General features: G+C 38.5%; 1 protein-coding gene across 1 annotated transcript in view; it reads right to left on the bottom strand.

Annotated features, from left to right (window-relative positions):
- Positions 1 to 9,631, bottom strand: part of LOC133645651 (zinc finger BED domain-containing protein 5-like) — a 31,645-nt gene extending 22,014 nt beyond the window's left edge. Inside the window, exon 1 of the mRNA XM_062040495.1 lies at positions 8,579 to 9,631. Coding sequence (XP_061896479.1) covers positions 8,579 to 9,613 — 1,035 coding nt within the window. The 5' untranslated portion in view covers positions 9,614 to 9,631. The remainder of the gene's footprint in view (positions 1 to 8,578) is intronic.
- Between the last annotated feature and the right edge of the window lie 12,756 nt (positions 9,632 to 22,387).

Raw genomic sequence — 22,387 nt, forward strand, 5'->3', positions numbered from 1 at the left:
CATACAAACTGTTTATGACGTTTTAAATATGGGTTTTATCATTATTAGGGCCCTCTAAACATGAAATAACACCCATACAGTAACCTTTACACTCGTTTCACCTAATAATGTAGAAATGATAATAGAAAGTATGATATATTGTAGTACATCCATTCATCCATTTTCTACCGCTTGTCGCTATCAGGGTCGTGGGGGGTGTTGCAGCCTATCCCAGCTGCATTTGGACGGAAGGCGGGTTACACCCTGGACAAGTCGCCACCTCATCGCATATATATAAGACATAAATAAGACATAGTCTTTATAGAGTCACACACACAGTTCTGAAACACAACAACTAATCTGAGGAAATACTGCAAGATGTTTACAAAATACAAAATACAATACATTTTCCTAAATATGCATATTTTTTGATGAATAACAGGCTGTAGTCAAATGCGAAACTGTGAGGATCCGTGATATGATTTTTTTAATAAAAATATTTTGAAACAATGCAATACAGTAAAGCCACAACATTTGAAGCGTGAAGTAGCGAGGGACGACTGTAATCACAAAAAAGTCAGAGTTTTGTAAGGCAGAGCAGCTGGATTCGAATCGCAGTTGAAGTGAATTTAGGAATGTTATACATATGTTTTAATATTACAATGTTTACTTTGCACCAATGTTTTTTTTATTGAACAATTTCCAGTTAATTTGTTTTTGCACAAAAATGCATCAAATTAAATTCAGCTTTGATTGAATAAGTCTAATAATGCTTTAACATAAATAAAAAAAGTGAGGCTACGAATAAAATTCTGCTTAGAGCCCCAATTTAGTGTGGGATGGCCCTGATACTGTTTTTTGAGCAAAAAAATTATGTACTGTACATTTACAAAACATTGAAAAAAAAAAGTTTGTGTATGAACGACGATGTCATGCATGTCTTGTCTTATTTTGTTGCCATCCTTTTTTACATTCTCATTGCTAAGAGCACTTGAGGTCACACACTGGTTTGTGTTTGTTGATTAGTATCAACTCCTATTTATATGTCCGTCTCAACTTGCCAGTCTTTATGGGATTTTTGTTCGTCCCTGACAGCAGTTACGTTTGGTGCAGTCTATGCTACTGTTAGTTTGTCAGGCTAGCTCCATGCTCCTCCCTTTGTTCTTGTCTTGCTATGCTAAGTTTGCTGTGACCTCCAAACACGCTTCCGTGCAGCGCGCTCCTTTTGTATTTTGCTCTGAGCCTAAGGATCAAAAGACTTGTCTTATCTGCACGATGCTTCCTGCCTGTCCTTCCGCGCCCTGGGGAACACAACCTTCGCAGACATGCGACCCAAACGTGACAGAAGGGTCTGATACTTTTGATAGTGCTAAATATTAGCATGACACCATATAAATTATAATAAAAAAACCCTGCCAAATATTTTTATATGACGTCCCGTTGGTTTCCGGCATTAGACTTTGTTGCTTTATGAATTAACTCTGCTAATTTATCTATTTTTCGCTCCAATTGCTGCCTGGAGCCTCGCCCAATCTTTAGGAATTTTGGTTTCTAAGCTACGCTGTGCCCAATCTCTTATTCCAAGCAGTATTCATTGACACATACTAGGTCTACTCAGACATACAAAAAAGCTAAAGCAGTCACATAACAAGTCCTAACCACACCATCGCAGCCACAAAACACACAAGGTAAATGTTGGTACTTGGAGCAATCCAGGCTCTCATTCTTTCCTCACCTAACACATCCGCTTGATGAGTATTAGCGAGAATACGCTTGTGCTAGAAAGCAGTGAAATCATCTCTGTGGCTACTTTTCAACATTCACACTTGTGTCGTTGAGCTTTTCCAGGTACAAAATATGAAACGTCTGATGTTGAACTGTAATTAAACTAATTGAACCCGGTTAAATGTGTTGGAGCCTGTGGTTGGCGGAATACAAAGAGAAGAGTCACAGCCTCATCCAAAACCCCAGACATATTTTTCAATGCAAGAGGAGCGTACAAACACAAGCGCGTGCTCTGTGGGTAATAGCGGCAACATGGGTGTCAGAGGGGCGCCACTGTGGTCGGCCCAGGCTGTCTGGGAGCATAAAGTGGCCTTCTCATGGTTCCTCGCTCGCCTGGGTGGTCGGATTCTGCTGCCGCTAGGTGTGTGTGTGTACAGGGATGGACACAAGCTCATCCTGCTTAGGTGAGACGGGAGAGTGTGTGGTTGCGAGGCATCCCGGGTAGTTCCCACACATGGAGGGGCACAAGTATCTCTCTTTCACACATAGAACAAATATTTTGACAGAGACGGGCAGACGCTGGGGCGTCTCCTCTCTCTTTAACTGGGCTACTTCTGGTGTTCAACAGGGCTTAGGAACAGGACCGCCTCGTTATGTTCAATCAGACTTTAGGAAACTTCAGCCACTTTTAGAGGCAATCACAAGCCCTGCAAGCAAATACTGATTAGACAGTAAAGAGTGGAGAGTGCATCTTCATAAAGTTGCTATTTAAGGACTTTCAAACACTTTCTCCTGCAACAGGTCCATATCCAGCTATACAAGCTGGATATGGGGCCAAATCCGGCCCAGGAATGACACCATACCGGCCCCTGTGTTCAGTTCAAAACAAACATTAGAGTGCTCCTGTTGTATAGAGGAATTTGAACTACTGTAAACTAGGGTTGTACGGTACACCGGTATTAGTATAGTACACTAATATTAGTATAGTACACTAATGAATCATACTCGGTAAGATACCGCCTCTGAAAAGTACCGGTCCGCCCCCAGCCCCCACTTACCCCCAGCCCCTGCGCCCCCGTCATCGTCACGTCATGACATTAATAATAATAAATAATAATAATACTACATTTTATTTGGTATAGCGCTTTTCAGGGTACTTAAAAACGCTTTACAGGATGAAAATAAATAAATTAATTGCAGGTTTACGAGCAGAGGAGCATGTTCGGCAGCGCACTATCGCAGAGTACTTACAAGCTGACACAGTGTGTAGACAGAAGACGGAGAATGGACGCATTTTGGCTTAAAAACCAAAGATAAAGGTGAAGTTATAACACTGAAACGTCCACCGGAAGAGGTGCTTTAAGACATGGCTAGCGAGCTAGCGGCTAAAGTCCAGCCCCAGTCGGCAGTGTTTTAGCTACTTCTAAATTACTAATCCTCGCCTCCATGGCGACAAATAAAGTATGTTTCCAACAAGTATCATCCCTGCAGGGCGAGGAATAGCTAAACATGCTTCACTACACACCGTAGCTCACCGGCATCAAAATGTACACAAACGCCATTGGTGGATCTACACCTAACATCCACTGTAAAGATACCAAGTACAATAGCGTTTAAAAAAAAATTTATATTATGTTTATAAACTCAGGAAATATGTCCCTGGACACATGAGGACTTAAATGATGACCAATCTATTATCCTGTAACGACTTGGTATCGGGTTGATACCCACATTTGTGGTATCATCCAAAACTAATGTAAAGTATCAAACAACAGAAGAATACGTGATTATTACGTTTTAACAGAAGTGTAGATAGAACATGTTTAAAAGAGAAAGTAAGCAGATACTAACAGTAAATTAACAAGTAGATTAATAATTCATTTTCTACCACTTGTCCTTAATAATTTTGAAAAAATAATACAATGAAAAATTGCACAATATGTTACTGCATACGCCAGCAGCTAAATTAGGAGCTTTTGTTTGTTTACTTATTATTAAAAGACAAGTTTTCTCGTATGTTCACCATTTTATTTAAGGACAAACTTGCAATAACTAACATATGTTTAATGTACCCTAAGATTTTTTGTTAAAATAAAGCCAATGATGCAATTTTTTGTGGTCCCCTTTATTTACAAAAGTACTGAAAAGTACAGAAAAGTATCGAAATAATTTTGGTACCGGTATTAAAATTTTGGTATCAGGACAACACTGCTGTAAACACATTGGTAGATCCTTGCATTTACAATTTAACATTGCTAGCAAACATAGAATACTGGGTCAAAACTTGTGATTTACATAACTGGGGCGTTCCTTAAGGTTTCATTTAAGGTCCTCTCTTTTTTTTTGTCATTTGGGCTAATCAAATGGTGGACCGCGAGGTCAGTTCGAAACTCTTTTGAGAGACTCACAATTTTGCAGCGGATTCTTAAAAACACTAGAGTGCTGTCATAGAAATTATTTTTGCAGAATGTCTTTAAAACCACTTTGACAAAATAATTGGACCAAAATCAAATGTCTACCGTAAAGGATGCTGGTTCTCCCGAATATACAAAGAAGACCAATAGTAAAAAGAGAAGTCCAGCCCTCCGGTCCTTAGCTTTCATAGAGATGTGGCCCACATGAATATTTAGTTCGACTCCGAGAGGGATAAGCGGTAGAAATGGATGGATATAGACTGTTGTAGACTATCCAGTTATATATATGAAAAAATCTGTCATTCTCTCTCAGTAAAACCAGGCTATTTTGGTTTCCAAAAATATTTTCTAAGGCCTGAAGATAAATAAATGATAAATGGGTTATACTTGTATAGCGCTTTTCTACCTTCAAGGTACTCAAAGTGCTTTGACAGTATTTCCACATTTACCCATTCACACACACATTCACACACTGATGGCGGGAGCTGCCATGCAAGGCGCTAACCAGCAGCCATCAGAGGCAAAGGGTGAAGTGTCTTGAGCTGCTTGTATATGTTTGTCTCTCGCTGTTTCAAAGTGACGGTCAGCTGAAAAGAACCATTCAGCGGCTTGAATCAAAACGGTTGTGAAATGGTTCCTTATTGAGAAGGAAGGCCAGTAAAAGGCCACCTCCTACTACAGATAAAAAAGAAAATACATGGACGTTAAAGCCACTAAATGCTCGTTACCGTAGTCATTTGAGGTTCTGTTGAAAACATTAAAGTCATTACCTGTTAATGTGCTTCATACCAGGTGAGGCATTGATGCCTTTGGCATAGCTGCCGATTCATCCGGATTCTGCGGAAGTCTCTTGGAATTACACTTGTATACATACTGTACATCCTGACTCAATTATTAATATAATGTTTTTATTTTTTACAGTAGTTCCTTAAAACAACATAAATGTTATATGGAAGGTCTATGACACATTTTTTTTAAGTCGTTTTTTTCACACAAAGGATCTTTGACTAGCATACAATTTGATATGATATGATACATATACATTCATACATATACATACATACATACATACATACATACATACATACATACATACGTATACCACTGGTTCTTAGATTTATGAAAATAGGACAGTTTAGTTTAATTTAGTTAATTATTTATGTAAGATTTCCCTGCAAACATTATTTTGGCAAAGCTGTGAGAAGCAGACCAGCCAGTAAGCCACACCTTCAGCCTCTCCAGCTTCCAGCGAGTTAACACAAAAGCTGAGTGGCCGGACTTAAGTAAATGTCAAAAATGATTGTGTCATACAGAAGACACAGTTAAATGGACAAATATTAATGTTTATTTCACGTTTTTATTTGTAATTTTTTTTTCATTATAACAAGTGAGGCTCTGCTTCATCTGCCTACCGTGACCGTAACCAAAGCCTTCATGCTTTGTGATCGAATACTGTATTTGTGTTCAACTTGGAATGACCAATCCTATTGTAGTTTTAAAATCTAAATTATATTATTGTCCATTGTATTTAAGACTTTAATATTATTGTCTACCCACTGTCAAAAAACATAAGTTAACTTCCTGAAGATTTTCTGCTTTGTTTTTGTTTAATTACCTCCTTCATGCATCAAGACAGCGACACATCATTCAATATTGATCAGCCTATTTCCTAATGCCCTTATTGGATAATAAACAGTCATACATGGACAGTGAGTGTGCATTAGTGTAAGTGCCAGACAGACAGGAGAGCCCCATCAGTCACCATCACTCACAGATTATTGGATATTATTAAAGCTGTATTGTTTAGGAAAGCAAAGGCTGCATGGTGAGACTATTAAGAAGACTTTTACAGCTCCCCGCGCCATAGTGCACTATATGGTCATATTGTGCAGTATTAAATATGTTGTCCCTATAGTTGTTTTTGTACTTGTGCAGTTTTTTTGATGTACTGTTCTGTTCTTGGTCGGGTTCAGGTCCTGTAGAGTTACATCCCCAAGGCTAGGACCTCAGTTACAATTGAAACAAAAAAAATTGAATATCATGCAAAGGTTAGTTTATTCCAGTAATTACATTTCAAAATGAAACTAATAAATGACATAGGCTCATAACATGCAACTCAATGTATTTCAATCCTTCTTTTGACGTAATTTTGATGATTATGGCTTACAGTTTATGAAAACCTCATAGTGAAAATCTCAGAAAATGCGAGGTTTTCAAAAACTGTCAACCATGATCAACATAATTATAAGAAATGAAGGCTTGACATGTTTCACTTTGCATGTAATGAGTTTGTATCAATTATTAGTTTCACATTTAAAGTTGAACTGCTGACATAAATTGACTTTTGCACAAAATGCAATTTGTTGAGTTTTACCTGTATCCTACATCGGAGATTGACTTTTACATAATGTGTGCACGTGAATGGACAAATCAGATCAAGAACAAGCCTGCACTAATATGACCACGACTCTGTGCAGCTGTTATCTTCTATTATTGTTTGGTTCGCCTCATCCTTGGATTGCACAAAGAGCATTGTGACCATAGGGTCAAAGGGTAAAACAGCTTTATTATTGGTAGACTCTGAATGTGAATGTGTGGATAAACAAAAATTGAAGCTAGAGCAAAAATCAATGACAAGACAACAACAGCAGCAACAACATTCCTCGCAAGTGCTTGGTTTTGCAGAATTTATGAGGGGACAGAGAAACTAGAAAACAAAAAGCAGCAGCAACAACTTTGCCATCTATAATGTCTGAAAGATCATTTTTCAAAAGTCTTCACAAAAATGTTGGGAAGGACCACGTACAATATTGACCATAATTTAAGAGGGGACAGAGAAACTAGAGAGCAAAACGCATTCACTGCAGACAACAGTAAAAACTTTGCCTGCTATGATGCTTTGGACGGTATTCTTTTAAATGTTGTCCTAAAAAGGTCGGGAAGAATCACACAAATTAGTAATGACTTTATGCAAAAAGGATGTAAAACACTTTATTTTTCAAGATTTGTATACAATTTTGAAATGTATATCCACTTTCCAAGCGCGTTCTATCCGATCAATTTAACATAGAAAGTTCTATAGAACATGTTCAGAGAGGATCCGGTTGATAGTATTATTATTTAGCTTATTTAATTTTAATAGCTGAAAGTAAAAATCGGCTACAATATGATTCCAATTTCTGGGTCTTGTTTTTCTCTGTTAGAACATTGAATGCCAAAAAATGTAACAAGCTTAAGCATACAGTAACTTACTTTTAACTTACCGTATTTTTTGGACTATAAGGCGCACTTAAAATCCTTTCATTTTCTCAAAACTCAACAGAGCGCCTAATGTTTGGAATAATTTTGGTTGTGTTTAGTGACCTGGAAGCTGGTTTGTTTGGTACATGGTGAAATGATAAGTGTGACCATTAGAGGGGAGTCACACATAAGAGATATGTGTAGACTGCAATATGACTCAAGTAAACAACACCAAAATGTTCCATTGAAAATATGGAACATTACACACGGCGCTCAAAAATCTATCAAAATGTTTTAGTAGGACTTTGGTAAACTATGAAGCCACACTGCTTGATGGATTGTACTATGCTTCAACATACGAGTATTATTATGGTGTGTGTATAAGGTAAGACATATTCTGGCGTTTTGTTTCACAATATTATGCAAAAGCAACTTGTCTTACCTTCTGGTACCTGCTGATCTGTATTTGGGATCTGCTTAAGCCCTGAAAATTTGCGTGCGTCCGCCTATGTAGCCGGTGCCGACGCCGTAGTCGATAAGCTTCTTCTTTTTCTCTATCTTCTTGTTATGGGACATTCATCCTCCGCTGTTGCCATTTCTAATATAAAGTACTGTAAAGGTCTTACTTATATCAGTCAGTAAACTCTCCATGAAAGCGCTTAAACATACCGGTATAGTGAGTTTACATAATTCACCCAAGGAACTTTAGTTATTAGAGAGTTTCGGTCGGATGGTTTTTCACGGGACACATTTCCGGCATTGTTGTTGCACCAGTGAGCCACGGATGAGGAGATGCTGCTCCGTTATTGATTTAAGTAAAGTCTGAATGTCATTAAAACAGTTAGCTCCATCTTTTGACACTTCTTCCACTCCCGCCCTTGCACGCTACACCGCTACAACAAAGACGACGGAGAAAAGACGCTGCCGAAGGTGAGCCACGTAAATAAGACCGCCCACAAAACGGCGCATCCTGAAGCGACTGTCAGAAAGCAGCTTGAAGATGATCTGTACAACATAATCTATGCAACATTTTGACCAAAGAACCACCATCTCATGTTATGTAGACCAGTGATTTTCAACCTTTTTTGAGCCGCGGCACACTTTTTACATTTCCAAAATCCTGCGGCACACCACCAACCAAAATTACACAAAATGACACTCTAACACAGTATATAATACATATAGTTAATAATATAGTTTCTAAATGTATTTATACTCACCTAGTGTGAAACCTGGGCCTGTTTCGATGAACACAAAATGGATATCCTGGCAGAAATGGTAGAAAGACACACACGAAGCTCTTCCTCAACAGCTGTCAGTCTCTCTCTGTTTTTAGTTTTTATCACAGTCAAGCTTGAGAAGCTCAGCTCACATAGATATGTGGTTGAAAACGGGAGCAATGTCAAAATGGCTTTGTTGGCCAGAATGGGGAACTCCTTGGCAACAGATAACCAAAAACTGTCCAAAGGAAGATCAGCAAAGTTTAGCTTTAAACCCCGATCTTGTTTCAGTTCAATGAGTTCCTCTTGCTCCTTTAAAGTCATGTCCTTACCAGCAATGGATGCTGAGCAGTATGGGTCCCTGACCAAGTCAAGGCATTCTGTGAAGGCTGAAGAGAAATAAAATAACAACTTTTTCTCAAGAGTTTTCAAATGTGTGCCAATCACTTCGCACATTGCAGCAGTGTTGCCATCATGCAGTTTCTCGGTGAATGGGAACATTTCAAGGTTGCCACGCTGCACATGTTGTTGCCAGAGCTGCAACTTCAAACGGAATCCATTCATTTTATCAGTGCTTGTAAGCAGATTTTCATTTCGGCCTTGCATCCGTGTGTTCAGTTCATTCAGATGATGAAATATATCAGCCAGGTATGCCAGCTTTGCACACCACTCATTACTTGCAAGCAGCTTTGAGTAATCGGACCTCTCGTTTGTCAGAAATACTTTAAGTTCCTCTCGCAGCTCATACACACGGGCAAGCACTTTGCCGCGCGACAGCCACCGGACCTCCGTGTGGAGCAATAACACTTTATGTTCCGCTCCCATTTCCTCACACAAAGACGCAAATAAGCGACATTTCAAAGGTCGCGTCTTCACAAAGTTCACTATGCGCACAACATCATCCAAAACAGGAGCTAGATCTGCTGGTAAGGTCTTTGCAACGAGTGCCTCACGGTGCAAAAAACAGTGCGTAACAATAACATCCGGGTTTTTTTCTTTGACCCTACTTACGAAGCCTTTGACGCGCCCGACCATGGCTGCGGCTCCATCAGTGCAGACACCTGTGCAGTTTTCCCACGCAAGCCCGCTTTTGTCAAAATATTCCGACGTGACCCGAAATATTTCCTCTCCTGTTGATTTTTCTGGCAGTGTCTTGCAAAATAGGAAGTTTTCTTTAATGGCTTCTCCATCCACAAAACGCACGTTGGCCAAGAGCTGACAATGTCCACTAATATCCGTCGACTCATCAATTTGCAAGGCAAATTTCTTACAGATGCGCATCTTTTCCAAAACAATAGTTTCGATGTCCGCAGACATATCATCAATACGTCTGGCAATTGTGTTATCTGAGAGAGGCACTTTAGCGATCTCTTTGGCCGCGTCAGGGCCGAGCATCTTATTTACAATGGCTTTACAAGCTGGCAGTATTAATGTTTCTGCCACAGTGTGGGACTTTTTTGATTTAGCTACGAGTTCAGCAACAAGGTAGCTAGCTTTGAGGGCTCTCTCGTTTACCTTTGTGGTTTTTCTCAGAAAAGTTGCCTGTTTCTCATTGTTTGTACGTAAGCGTACAAAATAGTCCATCGGCTTGTTTTGAACGGAAGGGTGTTTCGTTTGGAGATGGCGTTTAAGCTTGCTTGGCACCATGGCGCTATTGGATAGCTTCTCACCACACACCAAGCACTGCGGAGTCGGTGCTGTCGCATCCCCGGTGAAAGTAAATCCAAATGAAAGATAGCTTTCGCTGTATTGCCTCGAGCTCACCGTCTTGTCTTTTTTATTTTGTCGACCACTCATACTGGGGCCTTCATTTGGGTCAGAATTTTGTCCAGGACCCTGTCCGGCATTTACATTTTCCCTTCTCAAAAACTTCTCCATCACTGTCACTTGCTCGCCTCCTCTTGCTGCGATCCCACACTGTCAGTGTCACGTGTCACGCAGCCTACCTCGCTTGTCTTTACAGGTATATCGCCCTCTGCTGCCTCCTACTGAAATAGAAGAGTATTACATTATCTGCCGCACTTTATTACAGCAGGCACCCGACAATGGTTAAAATTAGGAGATATTACATAATTTCCCACGGCACACCTGACGATCTCTCACGGCACACTAGTGTGCCGCGGCACACTGGTTGAAAATCACTGATGTAGACCACAAGGAGTTTTCAATTTAGGAAAAGAAAAAGATAATATGACCCCTTTAATGTGCCCTATAATCTGGTGCACCTTTTGTATGAAAATAGACCTGACTAGACCCGCTCATCAGCAGTGCGCCTTATAATCCGGTGCGCTCTATGGTGCGGAAAATACGGTAATTGCTGTTTCATATTATAAAGATGATTTTCTATTATTTTCCAGCTTATACACAAGATGGCCATCATTTGTCATGTAGTTTAATTTCTTTGCTTCTGCACTTCATTGCTGTTTGTGTTTTTGTGGAGTAATCCTGGGCATGTGTCAAGGAAATGTATATTTACCCTCACATTTCATCAGTGGTTTTGAGCTCATATTACAATAATTACAGTTGTCCAGTTATTGAATACACTTTTGAAGTGGTAGCTCTGAGATGCCAGAGCCACCCCAAACATACCACTTTTGGGGGCAGAGGGGGCGGCTTACAAGCGGTGGAAGCCATGTGGGTAACCTATGCTGTATACCACTTTGTCCACACGCAGGCACAAACACACACGGTCGTACAAACACAAGCACACAAAGCATTCTCTCCTCCAAACCAATCATTATACCCACCCTGCCCACAGCTTGAGAGTCCAGAGAACATACTTAGTTGTGGTTGAAGAAGCACTTACATCCACTCAGCACTCCCTGCCCAAGAAGCTGCAGTTTGGGTGGGGGAGATCGTCTTTTACGAACTTCCTGTGATCATCCATCAGCCTGCTAAAAAGAAAAGCTGTGCACGGTGGCCACAGTGTCTAACCTCAAGAAGAGTCTAATGCAAGCAGCCATTCTTGGCCAGCTCCTTGGCCATCTCTGCAAAAGAAATACTGTTGTTTATTAAAAATGTTCCACTGGGTTTAATAAGTGATAGTACACTCATACTACAGAAATTACCGGATGCGGACAGGGATAGGTTTCCAAAACTTGGTTCAACAATGACACCGGTTCTGACAAAAACACTAGAATAAATGTAGACTCAGCCATGTGCAACAAGTGCTGTCTTTATGTCTAAATATACATTATACACCAATCATGGTTCCAATTATATCCACATTTGTTTATAATGATGTAGAGTAGAGATGTCTGATAATATCGGTCTGCCGATATTATCGGCCGATAAATGCGTTAAAATGTAATATCGGAAATGATCGGTATCGTTTTTTTTTATTATCAGTATCGTTTTTTTTAAAAAACATTTTTTATTTTTTTTTATTTTTATTAAATCCACATAAAAAACACAAGATACACTTACAATTAGTGCACCAACCCAAAAAACCTCCCTCCCCCATTTACACTTATTCACACAAAAGGGTTGTTTCTTTCTGTTATTAATATTCTGGTTCCTACATTATATATCAATATATATCAATACAGTCTGCAAGGGATACAGTCCGTAAGCACACATGATTGTGCGTGCTGCTGGTCCACTAATAATACTAACCTTTAACAGTTAATTTTACAAATTTTCATTAATTACTAGTTTCTATGTAACTGTTTCTATATTGTTTTACTTTCTTTTTTATTCAAGAAAATGTTTTTAATTTATTCATCTTATTTTATTTAATTCATTTTTTTAAAAAGTACCTTATCTTCACCATACCTGGTTGTCCAAATTAGGCATAATAATGTGTTAATTCCACAACTGTATACATCGGTTGATATCTGTATCGGTTGATATCGGTATCTGTAATTAAAGAGTTGAACAATATCGGCATATCGGATATCGGCAAAAAGCCATTATCGGACATCCCTAATGTAGAGCATTTAAATGAAAACACCTCAAATTGAGGGACTTTTCTCAAACTCTTTTTAGGTGAGGTTAAAAATTAGATGACTTTAGATTAATTAATTCCAGATCATAATCAATTATAATTTTTTGCATTTGCTTGTCAGCACTAGTGACAATATCATTTATATTCAGTGGAAAGTAGCTTACATTGGTGTTTGCATGTTCTCCCTGTACATTTGTTGCTTTCCTCCAAAAACATGAATGTCAGGTTAATTGGAGATTTTAAATTGTCCAGAGCTATGCGAATGGTTGTTTGTCTATATGTGCTCTGTGATTGGCTGGTGTACAGTCTAGGGCAGGGGTAGGGAACCTATGGCTCTAGAGCCAGATGTGGCTCTCTTGATGACTGCATCTGGCTCTCAGATAAATCTTAGCTGACATTGCTTAACACAGGGGTGCTCACACTTTTTCTGCAGGCGAGCTACTTTTCAATTGATCAAGTCGTGGGGATCTACCTCATTCATATATATAATTTATATTTACTTATTTATGAAATATATAATTTTGTTAACAAGTTAAAGGTGTTTAATGATAATGCAAGCATGTTTAACACATATAGTTAATATTGTTAACAAATTAAAGATGTTTAAAGCTAATACAAGCATGTTTAACACATATAAATAATGTTAACAAGTTAAAGGTGTTTAATGATAATACAAGCATGTTTAATACATAGTTAATATTGTTAACAAGTTAAAGGTGTTTAAAGATAATACAAGCATGTTTAACACATATAGTTAATATTGTTAACAAGTTATACGTGTTTAAAGATAATGCAAGCATGTTTAACACATATAGTTAATATTGTTAACAAGTTAAAGGTGTTTAAAGATAATACAAGCATGTTTAACACATATAGTTAATATTGTTTACGAGTTAAAGGTGTTTAAAGATAATACTAGCATGTTTAACACATATAGATTCCTTTCTTTCATGAAGACAAGAATATAAGTTGGTGTATTACCTGATTCTGATGACTTGCATTGATAGGAATCAGACAGTGGTGCTGATAACGTCCGCATTTTCAAATGGGGGAGAAAAAAAGTCCTCCTTTCTGTCCAATACCACATGAAAGTGGTTGGTTTTTGGCATCTTATTTGTCCAGCTTCCGTTCTCCTTTGTATACACTTTACAAGAAATACGTTGGCGTCAAACTCCGTAGCTTGCTGGCTTGTGCACGCCAGCTTTCTGAGACTCTTATTTTGTTAGCGCAGGCAGGATGAAGCAGCGCTTTTATTGTGCAACTGTGCAGTCGGTCTTTGGAGTTTTGACGACAGGTACGGCGCCAGAGTCTGTTGAAATAAAAAGTGTTTCTCGCCTTCCTGTCTGTAATTTTTTCCTAATAATGAGCTGTCAGCAGCCAGCGTCATCTCAGAAGACCCTCGGGTGCCGTGAATGTCAATCAAGTGACGAAAGTGACGTCATAGTGAAGATTTATGATCGCTCATTTTTAGGACTATTTTTTTAATGCCTGGCTGGCGATCGACTGACACACCCTCCGCGATCGACCGGTAGCTTGCTATCGACGTAATGGGCACCCCTGGCTTAACACGATAAGTACTGAATAATTCAGCTGGTAACCACCGTCTTAAAAATAACGTTCAAAATATAAAACATTCTCATGCATTTTAATCCATCCATCCGTTTTCTACCGCACCTGTTCAAGAAGTCGCATTAATGGTAAGAAGTATTTTATTTATTATTGGTTAGCTTCAAAATAACAATGTTATTAAAAAGAATAAGAGACTTATTATACTCTAAAAATGTTGGTCTTACTTAAAAATGCACGCATCTAGTTGTATTCAGTGTTGAAAAATATTATATGGCTCTCACGGAAATACATTTTAAAATATTTGGCTTTCATGGCTCTCTCAGCCAAAAAGATTCCCGACCCCTGGTCTAGGGTGTACCCTGAAGTCAGCTGGAACAGGCTCCAGCTTACCCGTGACCCTAATGAGGATTGGCGGTATAGAAGATGGATGGATGGAAGTTTTGAAATGGCAGACGCACGCAAAAAAAATCGCGAACAAAAGTCAAAACGTCATTAAAAAAAAAACGTGTTCACTCCCTGTGATATAAATCAGCGAGAAAATATGCCAGTGACTTCTGGCAACGTACCAAAATAAAGAACCTGCGGCTTTCTCACAATATCATTACCAGTGTATATCCACACCTCTTAATCACGCGCATGGTTGCATAGTGTCAATGTCCTCCTTCACCCAGGGGTTGTGTTCGTCTGCACTCAAGAAAAAACAGCTGTGTCTCTCACACAGCGGTAGTCTGAGCCAACAAGACTTGTCACTGTTTGCACATGACTCAGCCCGACTGAGCCGAGGCTCTCACTGAGGTGGTGAACTTTGAGTTAACACCTTTTGGGGTTACAGACGACAAGGACATGTGTTTTGAGTTTGAGTGAGCAGCAGAGTGACCTTTCAAATGTTTTAACACCTCCTAATTTCTCATTAAAAGTTAATGATGCCAAACGTGGGAGGGGGCTGAGAAGCCATTTGAAACCGACAAGAAGCTGAGTTTGAGGAGAACGACTTGGTGGAGTTCAGTGATTAAATACAATCACCCGGCCACAACATTAGGTACACCTGCAGCTGTATTAAAGTTAAAGTGAAAGTCCCAACGATAGTCACACACACACTAGGTGTGGTGAAATTATCCTCTGCATTTGACCCATCTCCATGTTCACCGCCTGGGAGGTGAGGGGAGCAGTGAGCAGCAGCGGTGGCCACGCTCGGGAATCATTTGGGGATTTAACCCCCAATTCCAACCCTTGATGCTGAGTGCCAAGCAGGGAGGCAATGGGTCCCATTTTTATAGTCTTTGGTATGACTCGGCCGGGGTTTGAACTCACGACCTTCTACCACAAGGCCACTGAGCAGGTTCTTTAAGTTCTGTGAGTTCTATTGGGACTGGTGCTGTCAAACAATTATTTTTGTTAAAAATCACTCCCTTTGCATTTTGATTTATCGCGGTTAATCAAAGTAAATTACTTGAGTGCATCATTTAAATTAACTTTAAAAAATATATGTAATTTTATTGTCAGAATGCCATATATGCATTTAAAAAAAATGTTTTACTTGAATGTACGTAATTTATTTGTTCAGAACTTTCAGAGTTTCATCAAATTTCCCGTTTGGGTTTATTTTGAAGCAAAACTTTCCTCCAGTATAGGAGTCTCCTCACTCATCTTTGCACTGACGTATACATTGACCTGATCACTTTAACAACCTGCACCATCTTTTAGGTAACATGAATCAACGGGTAAACTTCAACAGCCCTAATTTGGACTGATACCGTCAGAGTGGTGCCATTTTGTTTATTTTAGTTTTCAGTGGTATAGAACTACAGAGCAGCATTTGTCATATGGATCTTGTGTTTGTATTTTTTTGCTTTGATGATTCGTTTAGTAAATGTAATTTGGAATCTCAGCTGCATTCGGGCGGAAGGCAGGGTAGACCCTGGACAAGTCGCCACCTCATCGCATATGTTGGTAAACCTCACTCCCTAACAATTTCAAGAGTAGTGCTAGCTGTCGTGTTGATAGCCTCAGCTTTTAGCTCGTTAGTCAGCACACTCGCCTCTCACGTCGGTGACCTGGGTTCGAGTCCTGAAAAACACAACTTAGCTGAGAGAGTAAGTACACAAACACTACACCACCTTACATATTTGAATTGCTTAACCTATGTTTTATTTTACACATTGGGGCATATTCATCTGCAGTTTGTATGTTCATGCTAACGAGTTGTTTGTCAAAAAAATCAAACACTACTCCTCTAACTACTGCATTTTCAAATGTGTATGTGTTAAATTGTTAAATATATTGTCACAAAGTTTTTGTAATACTTTGTCATAGAGTCTTTTTGTATATTTTAATTATTTGTTTATCAATTATTACCTTGTTTTAGGGTACACAGCTTTTTTTTAAATTATTATATGTACTATATAGTGACGCTATCATGGTAAAAATGCAATCTAAATAATACTAAAAAGAAAGAATAAAGGCAAAATATTATTTTCTCATAAAGATACATTGAGGCAACAAAGTGTGTCGTATTCGATTACTCGATTAACTTGAACACCATTGGCGTTGTTAGGCCTATATTAGGGGGGCTCTAGCCCTAAATAATTTGGTGTTATATATATATTTTTTTTATTTTTTATTTTTATTTTTTTACAAATACATGCCGACATATTCATTATAAAGTGGCCCGAATATGAGTTTAAATAAATAATCATATAACCTGTCATTATTCACTCAGTTTCCCGTCACTTCATAGCGTAAGGTAGAGAGCCCCCTTAGTGTGTCGGTATCCAATCCATTCCACTTGTTCATATAGAAAATGCCCACATCACTCAAAATCCAGTTCACATTTTCTCTGCGACCTTGCTTGCGGTCCTGCAGGTGTGCAGCTTTGAAGCACACAGCGCTGCAGAACAAGAACGTGAACGGATGCAAAATGGACATAAGAAACTTTTTCAAGAAAGTAAGTATTCATCACTGCTTGTAGTAAAATGTAATAGCTCCACTTTACACCAGGTCTGTGTTTGACAAATAAAAACCTGCTATAGACAGCATCTGTGCACGTCGTACATTTGTTGTTTTGCAGGCAAAAGTTACATTCCCGCTCTAAAACAATGCTGCTACTTAGTTAGCTAGTTGGCCTGAAATGCATCATGAAGGTCCTGGTTATTTATAAAGTTAAATGTGCACTCTTTTTTACCATTTGCTATCTTTGGAGTTACTTCCTTCCTTCATCAGCTGTGTTTCTCACTTTACACATGCAGGAGCTGAGCTCATTCACGTATGACTATCATCAGTAGATTATAATAATAATCACTCCACAACCCCTATTGACCTGTAGGAGTCAGGGCAGAGGAGCACAGAAAGTGAGAGGGGAGAGGCCTCTACTGGAAAGGTGAGTAGGAGAATAATGATACATATAAAAAAAAATATATATATATATTTTGTTAAATGGCTTATTGATAAGCCATTTGTTTTATTTATTTATGGTTGGATCATGTTGAAAATTGGTCCTCCTAATTGTCAATCATTCTGGTGATGTTACGTAAGGACATATATATATATATATATATATATATATGTAAATATAATTTATTTATATAATAGATTGTATTTGTAATCTACTTTACATTTGATTTCAAATCTCAAAGTGCTACAGAATTACAACTATTGGCGTTGTTAAGCCTATTTTGGCATTGTAATAAAAAAATAAATAAATAAAAAAGTTTAAAAACAATAACATTTGTTTTTGTATGATTTGCATGCCCAAATATGATAAGTATTATTTTTTTTATTCAGGTTCATCACACTTTTGAACTTGGATTAATCATGATTAATCACATGTTATTATTTGCTTGCATAATTTAAAATTATTTAAAAACAAAGTGTAACGGACAAACGTTTTTAAAAATGTTTTACTTGAATGCACTACATTTATTTGCTCAAACCTTGGTAGCAGTTGTATCTAAAGTCCAGTCAGGGTGTGTTTTGAAATTGACCAGCTAGTACACCAGTTGGAGTCTCCTCATTCATCTGTATGTGTTGACTTGATCACTGACTGTATAGCAACCCATGCCACTTTTCAGGTTTATACATGATCAATGTGCTCAACCCTACGTGATTAACCACATGAGTTAACTCGTTATTTTTTACATATTTAATACACTGAAACACACGTATATATATATATATATATATATATATATATATATATATATATATATATATATATATATATATAAAATACAACATACAAAAATGCAGCCATACGGGAAGCACTTAAAGACAAGTTTTCTACAACTAGGCAATTAATAATTTTAAACCAGCAAACTAAATGTGCAAAAAAAACATGGACAAGACATGTGTAAAAGGAGAAAACTGTTTGGAGGAGACATGAGGAACCAGGACCATGACAAGACAAGATTGGAATAACAATACAAAGGCATGAGGGAGTGACAAGACGGGAAAGTACAAAACTAACCAGAAATACAACTATGAAAACCAAACAAAAGCAAATATAGATCAAAGCTGGTCTAAAATTATAATCATAACAGAGAGCATGTCCTAGTTTACATACAGAATTGTAAATGCCAGCTGCTTTAAAAGATTCCTTCTATAGATAAAGTGATACTTATCATCTTGTTCAGTTCTGGGTGTAACATCCAGGTGGATGAGTTGTTATTTCAAGTGGAATTATATTTTATGCAAAGAGTCTGTAAAAATAAAATTTTTCATCATGAGTATACTAAATTGTAAGTGATCTCGAAGGTTGTGGTGATTGAAAATCCTTCCATGTCCTTGCACACGTAATGGGGTGTTGACAACGAACTTGAAGCTAACTGAGAACCATATCTGTCAGCTTCTATGTACCACTTTTAGTCTAAGTTCACCTTTTGCACTGAAACCACCGCACATGCTAACAGAGCAGCATGCTTACCGCTGATAAACATTCCACATACTGTGGTGGAAAGTGATTTAAAAAAAAAAAATGCTCTGTGTGCTTTTGTCAGCCAGAGGCTGTTGAAAGAATGCATGTAAAGATATGTGGCCCTGAAGGGCCCTATTTTTTTTTAAGCTGTTACACCACTGGAGGGCACTGCTCTGTCTCAGTTTACACAAAGTGCTCTTTGTTGTTGCTGCATAACCAGAAGCATAGCAGGTCAGACTAGGTCCTGTAAGTATTACTTATGCAAGCTTAAAACTAATTATTAAACCTAATTAAAAGTGTCTGTCGAGTGACAGTAAGATCATAAAAGAGTGACAATTACTTCACGATGCTGTCTTTGTTGGTTCACAACATTATGCAATGACCACAAACATTTCTTGATTGATGGGTGGGGCAAAGAAGAAGCTATTAAACTTGCTTTGAATGCGGATATAAAACGTGTGAATCCACACATCCATGAAGATTATTCAATTTGGAACGTGTTGGCCATAATCTTAAAGATAGGGTGCCTAAATTATATTCTTTAATTAAAAAAAAATGCTATTAGCATCATACAGTATATCATAACGGTACTCATTACTGGAAAAAATCGTACGTCTGCATGCTGTCTGTGCCTTATAATTAAATATTTTAGTATATAAAACCCCGGAAGACAAAATAATTTTTCTTCCTGGCGGTCTTCTCCTCCAGATCCAATCACTGGATTTAGACAAAAGAGGTGTGAGCAGAGCCCACAAAAGAGCCTCCTCAATGGCTTACATGATATATAGTGAAGTGTGTGCACTGCCAAACACCCACCTGGAAAGATCACAATACCTGCGCTTGCTGTGACAGCACATACTGCTAAAAAACCACAAAGATGAAACCAGAGTTTTGAGTGAAAACTCAAATAAATATTGGTCCGGCATATTCAAAATGGATGGCATTGCGGGCCAGTTTTGGACTAACTTTGGACCAGCAAGTGGCTGTTTTCTTTCTAGACAGGTAATATAATGTTCCATTTTCCTATACACTATATTGCCAAAAGTATTTGACCACCTATCCAAATGATCAGAATCAGGTGTCCTAATCTTTTAGCCCAGCCCCAGGTGTATAAAATCAAGCACTTAGGCATGGAGACTGTTTCTACAAACATTTGTGAAAGAATGGGCCGCTCTCAGCAGCTCAGGGATTTCCAGCGTGGAACTGTCATAGGATGCCACCTGTGCAACAAATCCAGTCGTGAAAATTCCTCGCTCCTAAATATTCCAAAGTCAACTGTCGGCTCTATTATAAGAAAATGGGAGAGTTTGGGAACAACAGCAACTCAGCCACAAAGTGGTAGGCCACGTAAACTGACAGAGAGGGGTCAGCGGATGCTGAAGCGCATAGTGCAAAGAGGTTGCCGACTTTAATAATAATAATAATGGATTCGATTTATACAGCGCTTTTCTAGACACTCAAAGCGCTTCACAGAGAAGTGAGAACCCATCATTCATTCACACCTGGTGGTGGTAAGCTACTTTTGTAGCCACAGCTGCCCTGGGGTAGACTGAAGGAAGCGTGGCTGACAGTTTGCGCCTACGGCCCCTCTGACCACCACCTATCATTCATCATTCATTCACCAGTGTTAGCGGCACTTGGGGCAAGGGTGAAGTGTCCTGCCCAAGGACACAACGGCAGCGATTTGAATGGTAAGAGGCGGGGAGCGAACCTGCAACCCTCAGGTTTCTGGCACGGCCGCTCTACCCACTACGCCATGCCGCCCCGCACAGTCAGTTGCTACAGAGCTCCAAACTTCATGTGACCTTCCAATTAGCCCACGTACAGTACGCAGAGAGCTTCATGGAATGGGTTTCCATGGCCGAGTAGCTGCATCTAAGCCATACATCACCAAGTCCAAAGCGTCGGATGCAGTGGTGTAAAGCACGTCGCCACTGGACTCTAGAGCAGTGGAGACGCCTTCTCTGGAGTGATGAATCACGCTTTTCCATCTGGAAATCTGATGGACGAGTCTGGGTTTGGAGGTTGCCAGGACAACAGTACATTTCGGACTGCATTGTGCCGAGTGTGAAATTTGGTGGAGGAGGAATTATGGTGTGGGCGATAAAAATATTCCATTTATAATAATTTATTCATACTTTACGGAAATTCAGTTAACAGCGATAAACAAAGGTTTACTGTGCTTAATGTATAGCTTTGTAAATATATATAAAGTATATGTAAAGCTTAATGTATTGTGCCTGTGCTGAATGTTGCCGTAGATGTGTGTGAGATGTTAATCAATTGTTTTTACTATTTTAAGTAGGGTCTTAATGATTGTTGTTTTATTGTATATTGATCTACATCTCGCCCAGAGACTATGGTTGGAAACTAGCTTCGGAGCTAAATTGTACGCATTTACAACAATGTTGATCAATGTGCGTTGTCCCTGTTCAAATGTGGTTCTTAAACTTATTTTAGAAAGTACCGCCTCCGAAAACACTTGGCTCTCCAAGTACACCATAATGACCAATGTTAAAATAAAGTAGCGTAGTAGGCCTAAATATAAACAAAAACAAGGCAGAGGTTTTATTTAACATGTTTATTTAGTATTTATAATTATTATAATTATTATTGATTAACATTACACTCTGTTTAAAAAGTAACACCGTGTTTGAATGTTTAATTTATTTTTTTGGCGTACCACTAGTTAGAGCCTCTACCATTGATGTAGGCTAATATTAATATTTTAAAAGTTATGTAAAGATTTGTATTTCCAACAACAATCACATATTAACAGTTAACAAAAATACTACATTGACAAGTACAATTCAATTAAATCCAATATGTTTAATAGTCATGTTTATCTTGCAGATAATGTCCAAAGTTGATATGAAAAGGGTAAAAAAAAAGATATTGAGAAGTCTAAAGGGGAAAGTAACGTGTTATATATCTCATAACTTAGTGAAACCAATTCAAAAATGCTATCTATGCTGCCTTTATTTAAAAAGTAGACAAGACACAAACAATTGGCAAAAAACTATGAAAATACATGTTTTATAGACATTATATCTTTGGGGAAAAAGTTTGGCTACAATATGAACTTAAATAGTGCGGCCATTTGAGAAATACTGCTGTATATCTGATGTTGTTTAAAATGATGCTACATTAACATTTACCTCAGTGGGATTTTCATTGGATGCTGCCGCGATGCTGCCAAATGGAACTAAAACTGACACACCGTTGAAAACAAGTTTAGCAGAAACAAAGTATATTTGTCACCATGAGGTGATTCAGTCCTTCTAAGTAGAACAAGCAAACACCTGCAGAGCACAATGACAGCTTTGATGATCAGCTACTGAAGTGAGCAGAGCGGTCGCCACAATCATGGTTGAGACCCTAAACA

This window comes from Entelurus aequoreus, linkage group LG03 (genome assembly GCF_033978785.1).
Source record: "Entelurus aequoreus isolate RoL-2023_Sb linkage group LG03, RoL_Eaeq_v1.1, whole genome shotgun sequence".
Classification (NCBI taxonomy): Eukaryota; Metazoa; Chordata; class Actinopteri; order Syngnathiformes; family Syngnathidae; genus Entelurus; species Entelurus aequoreus.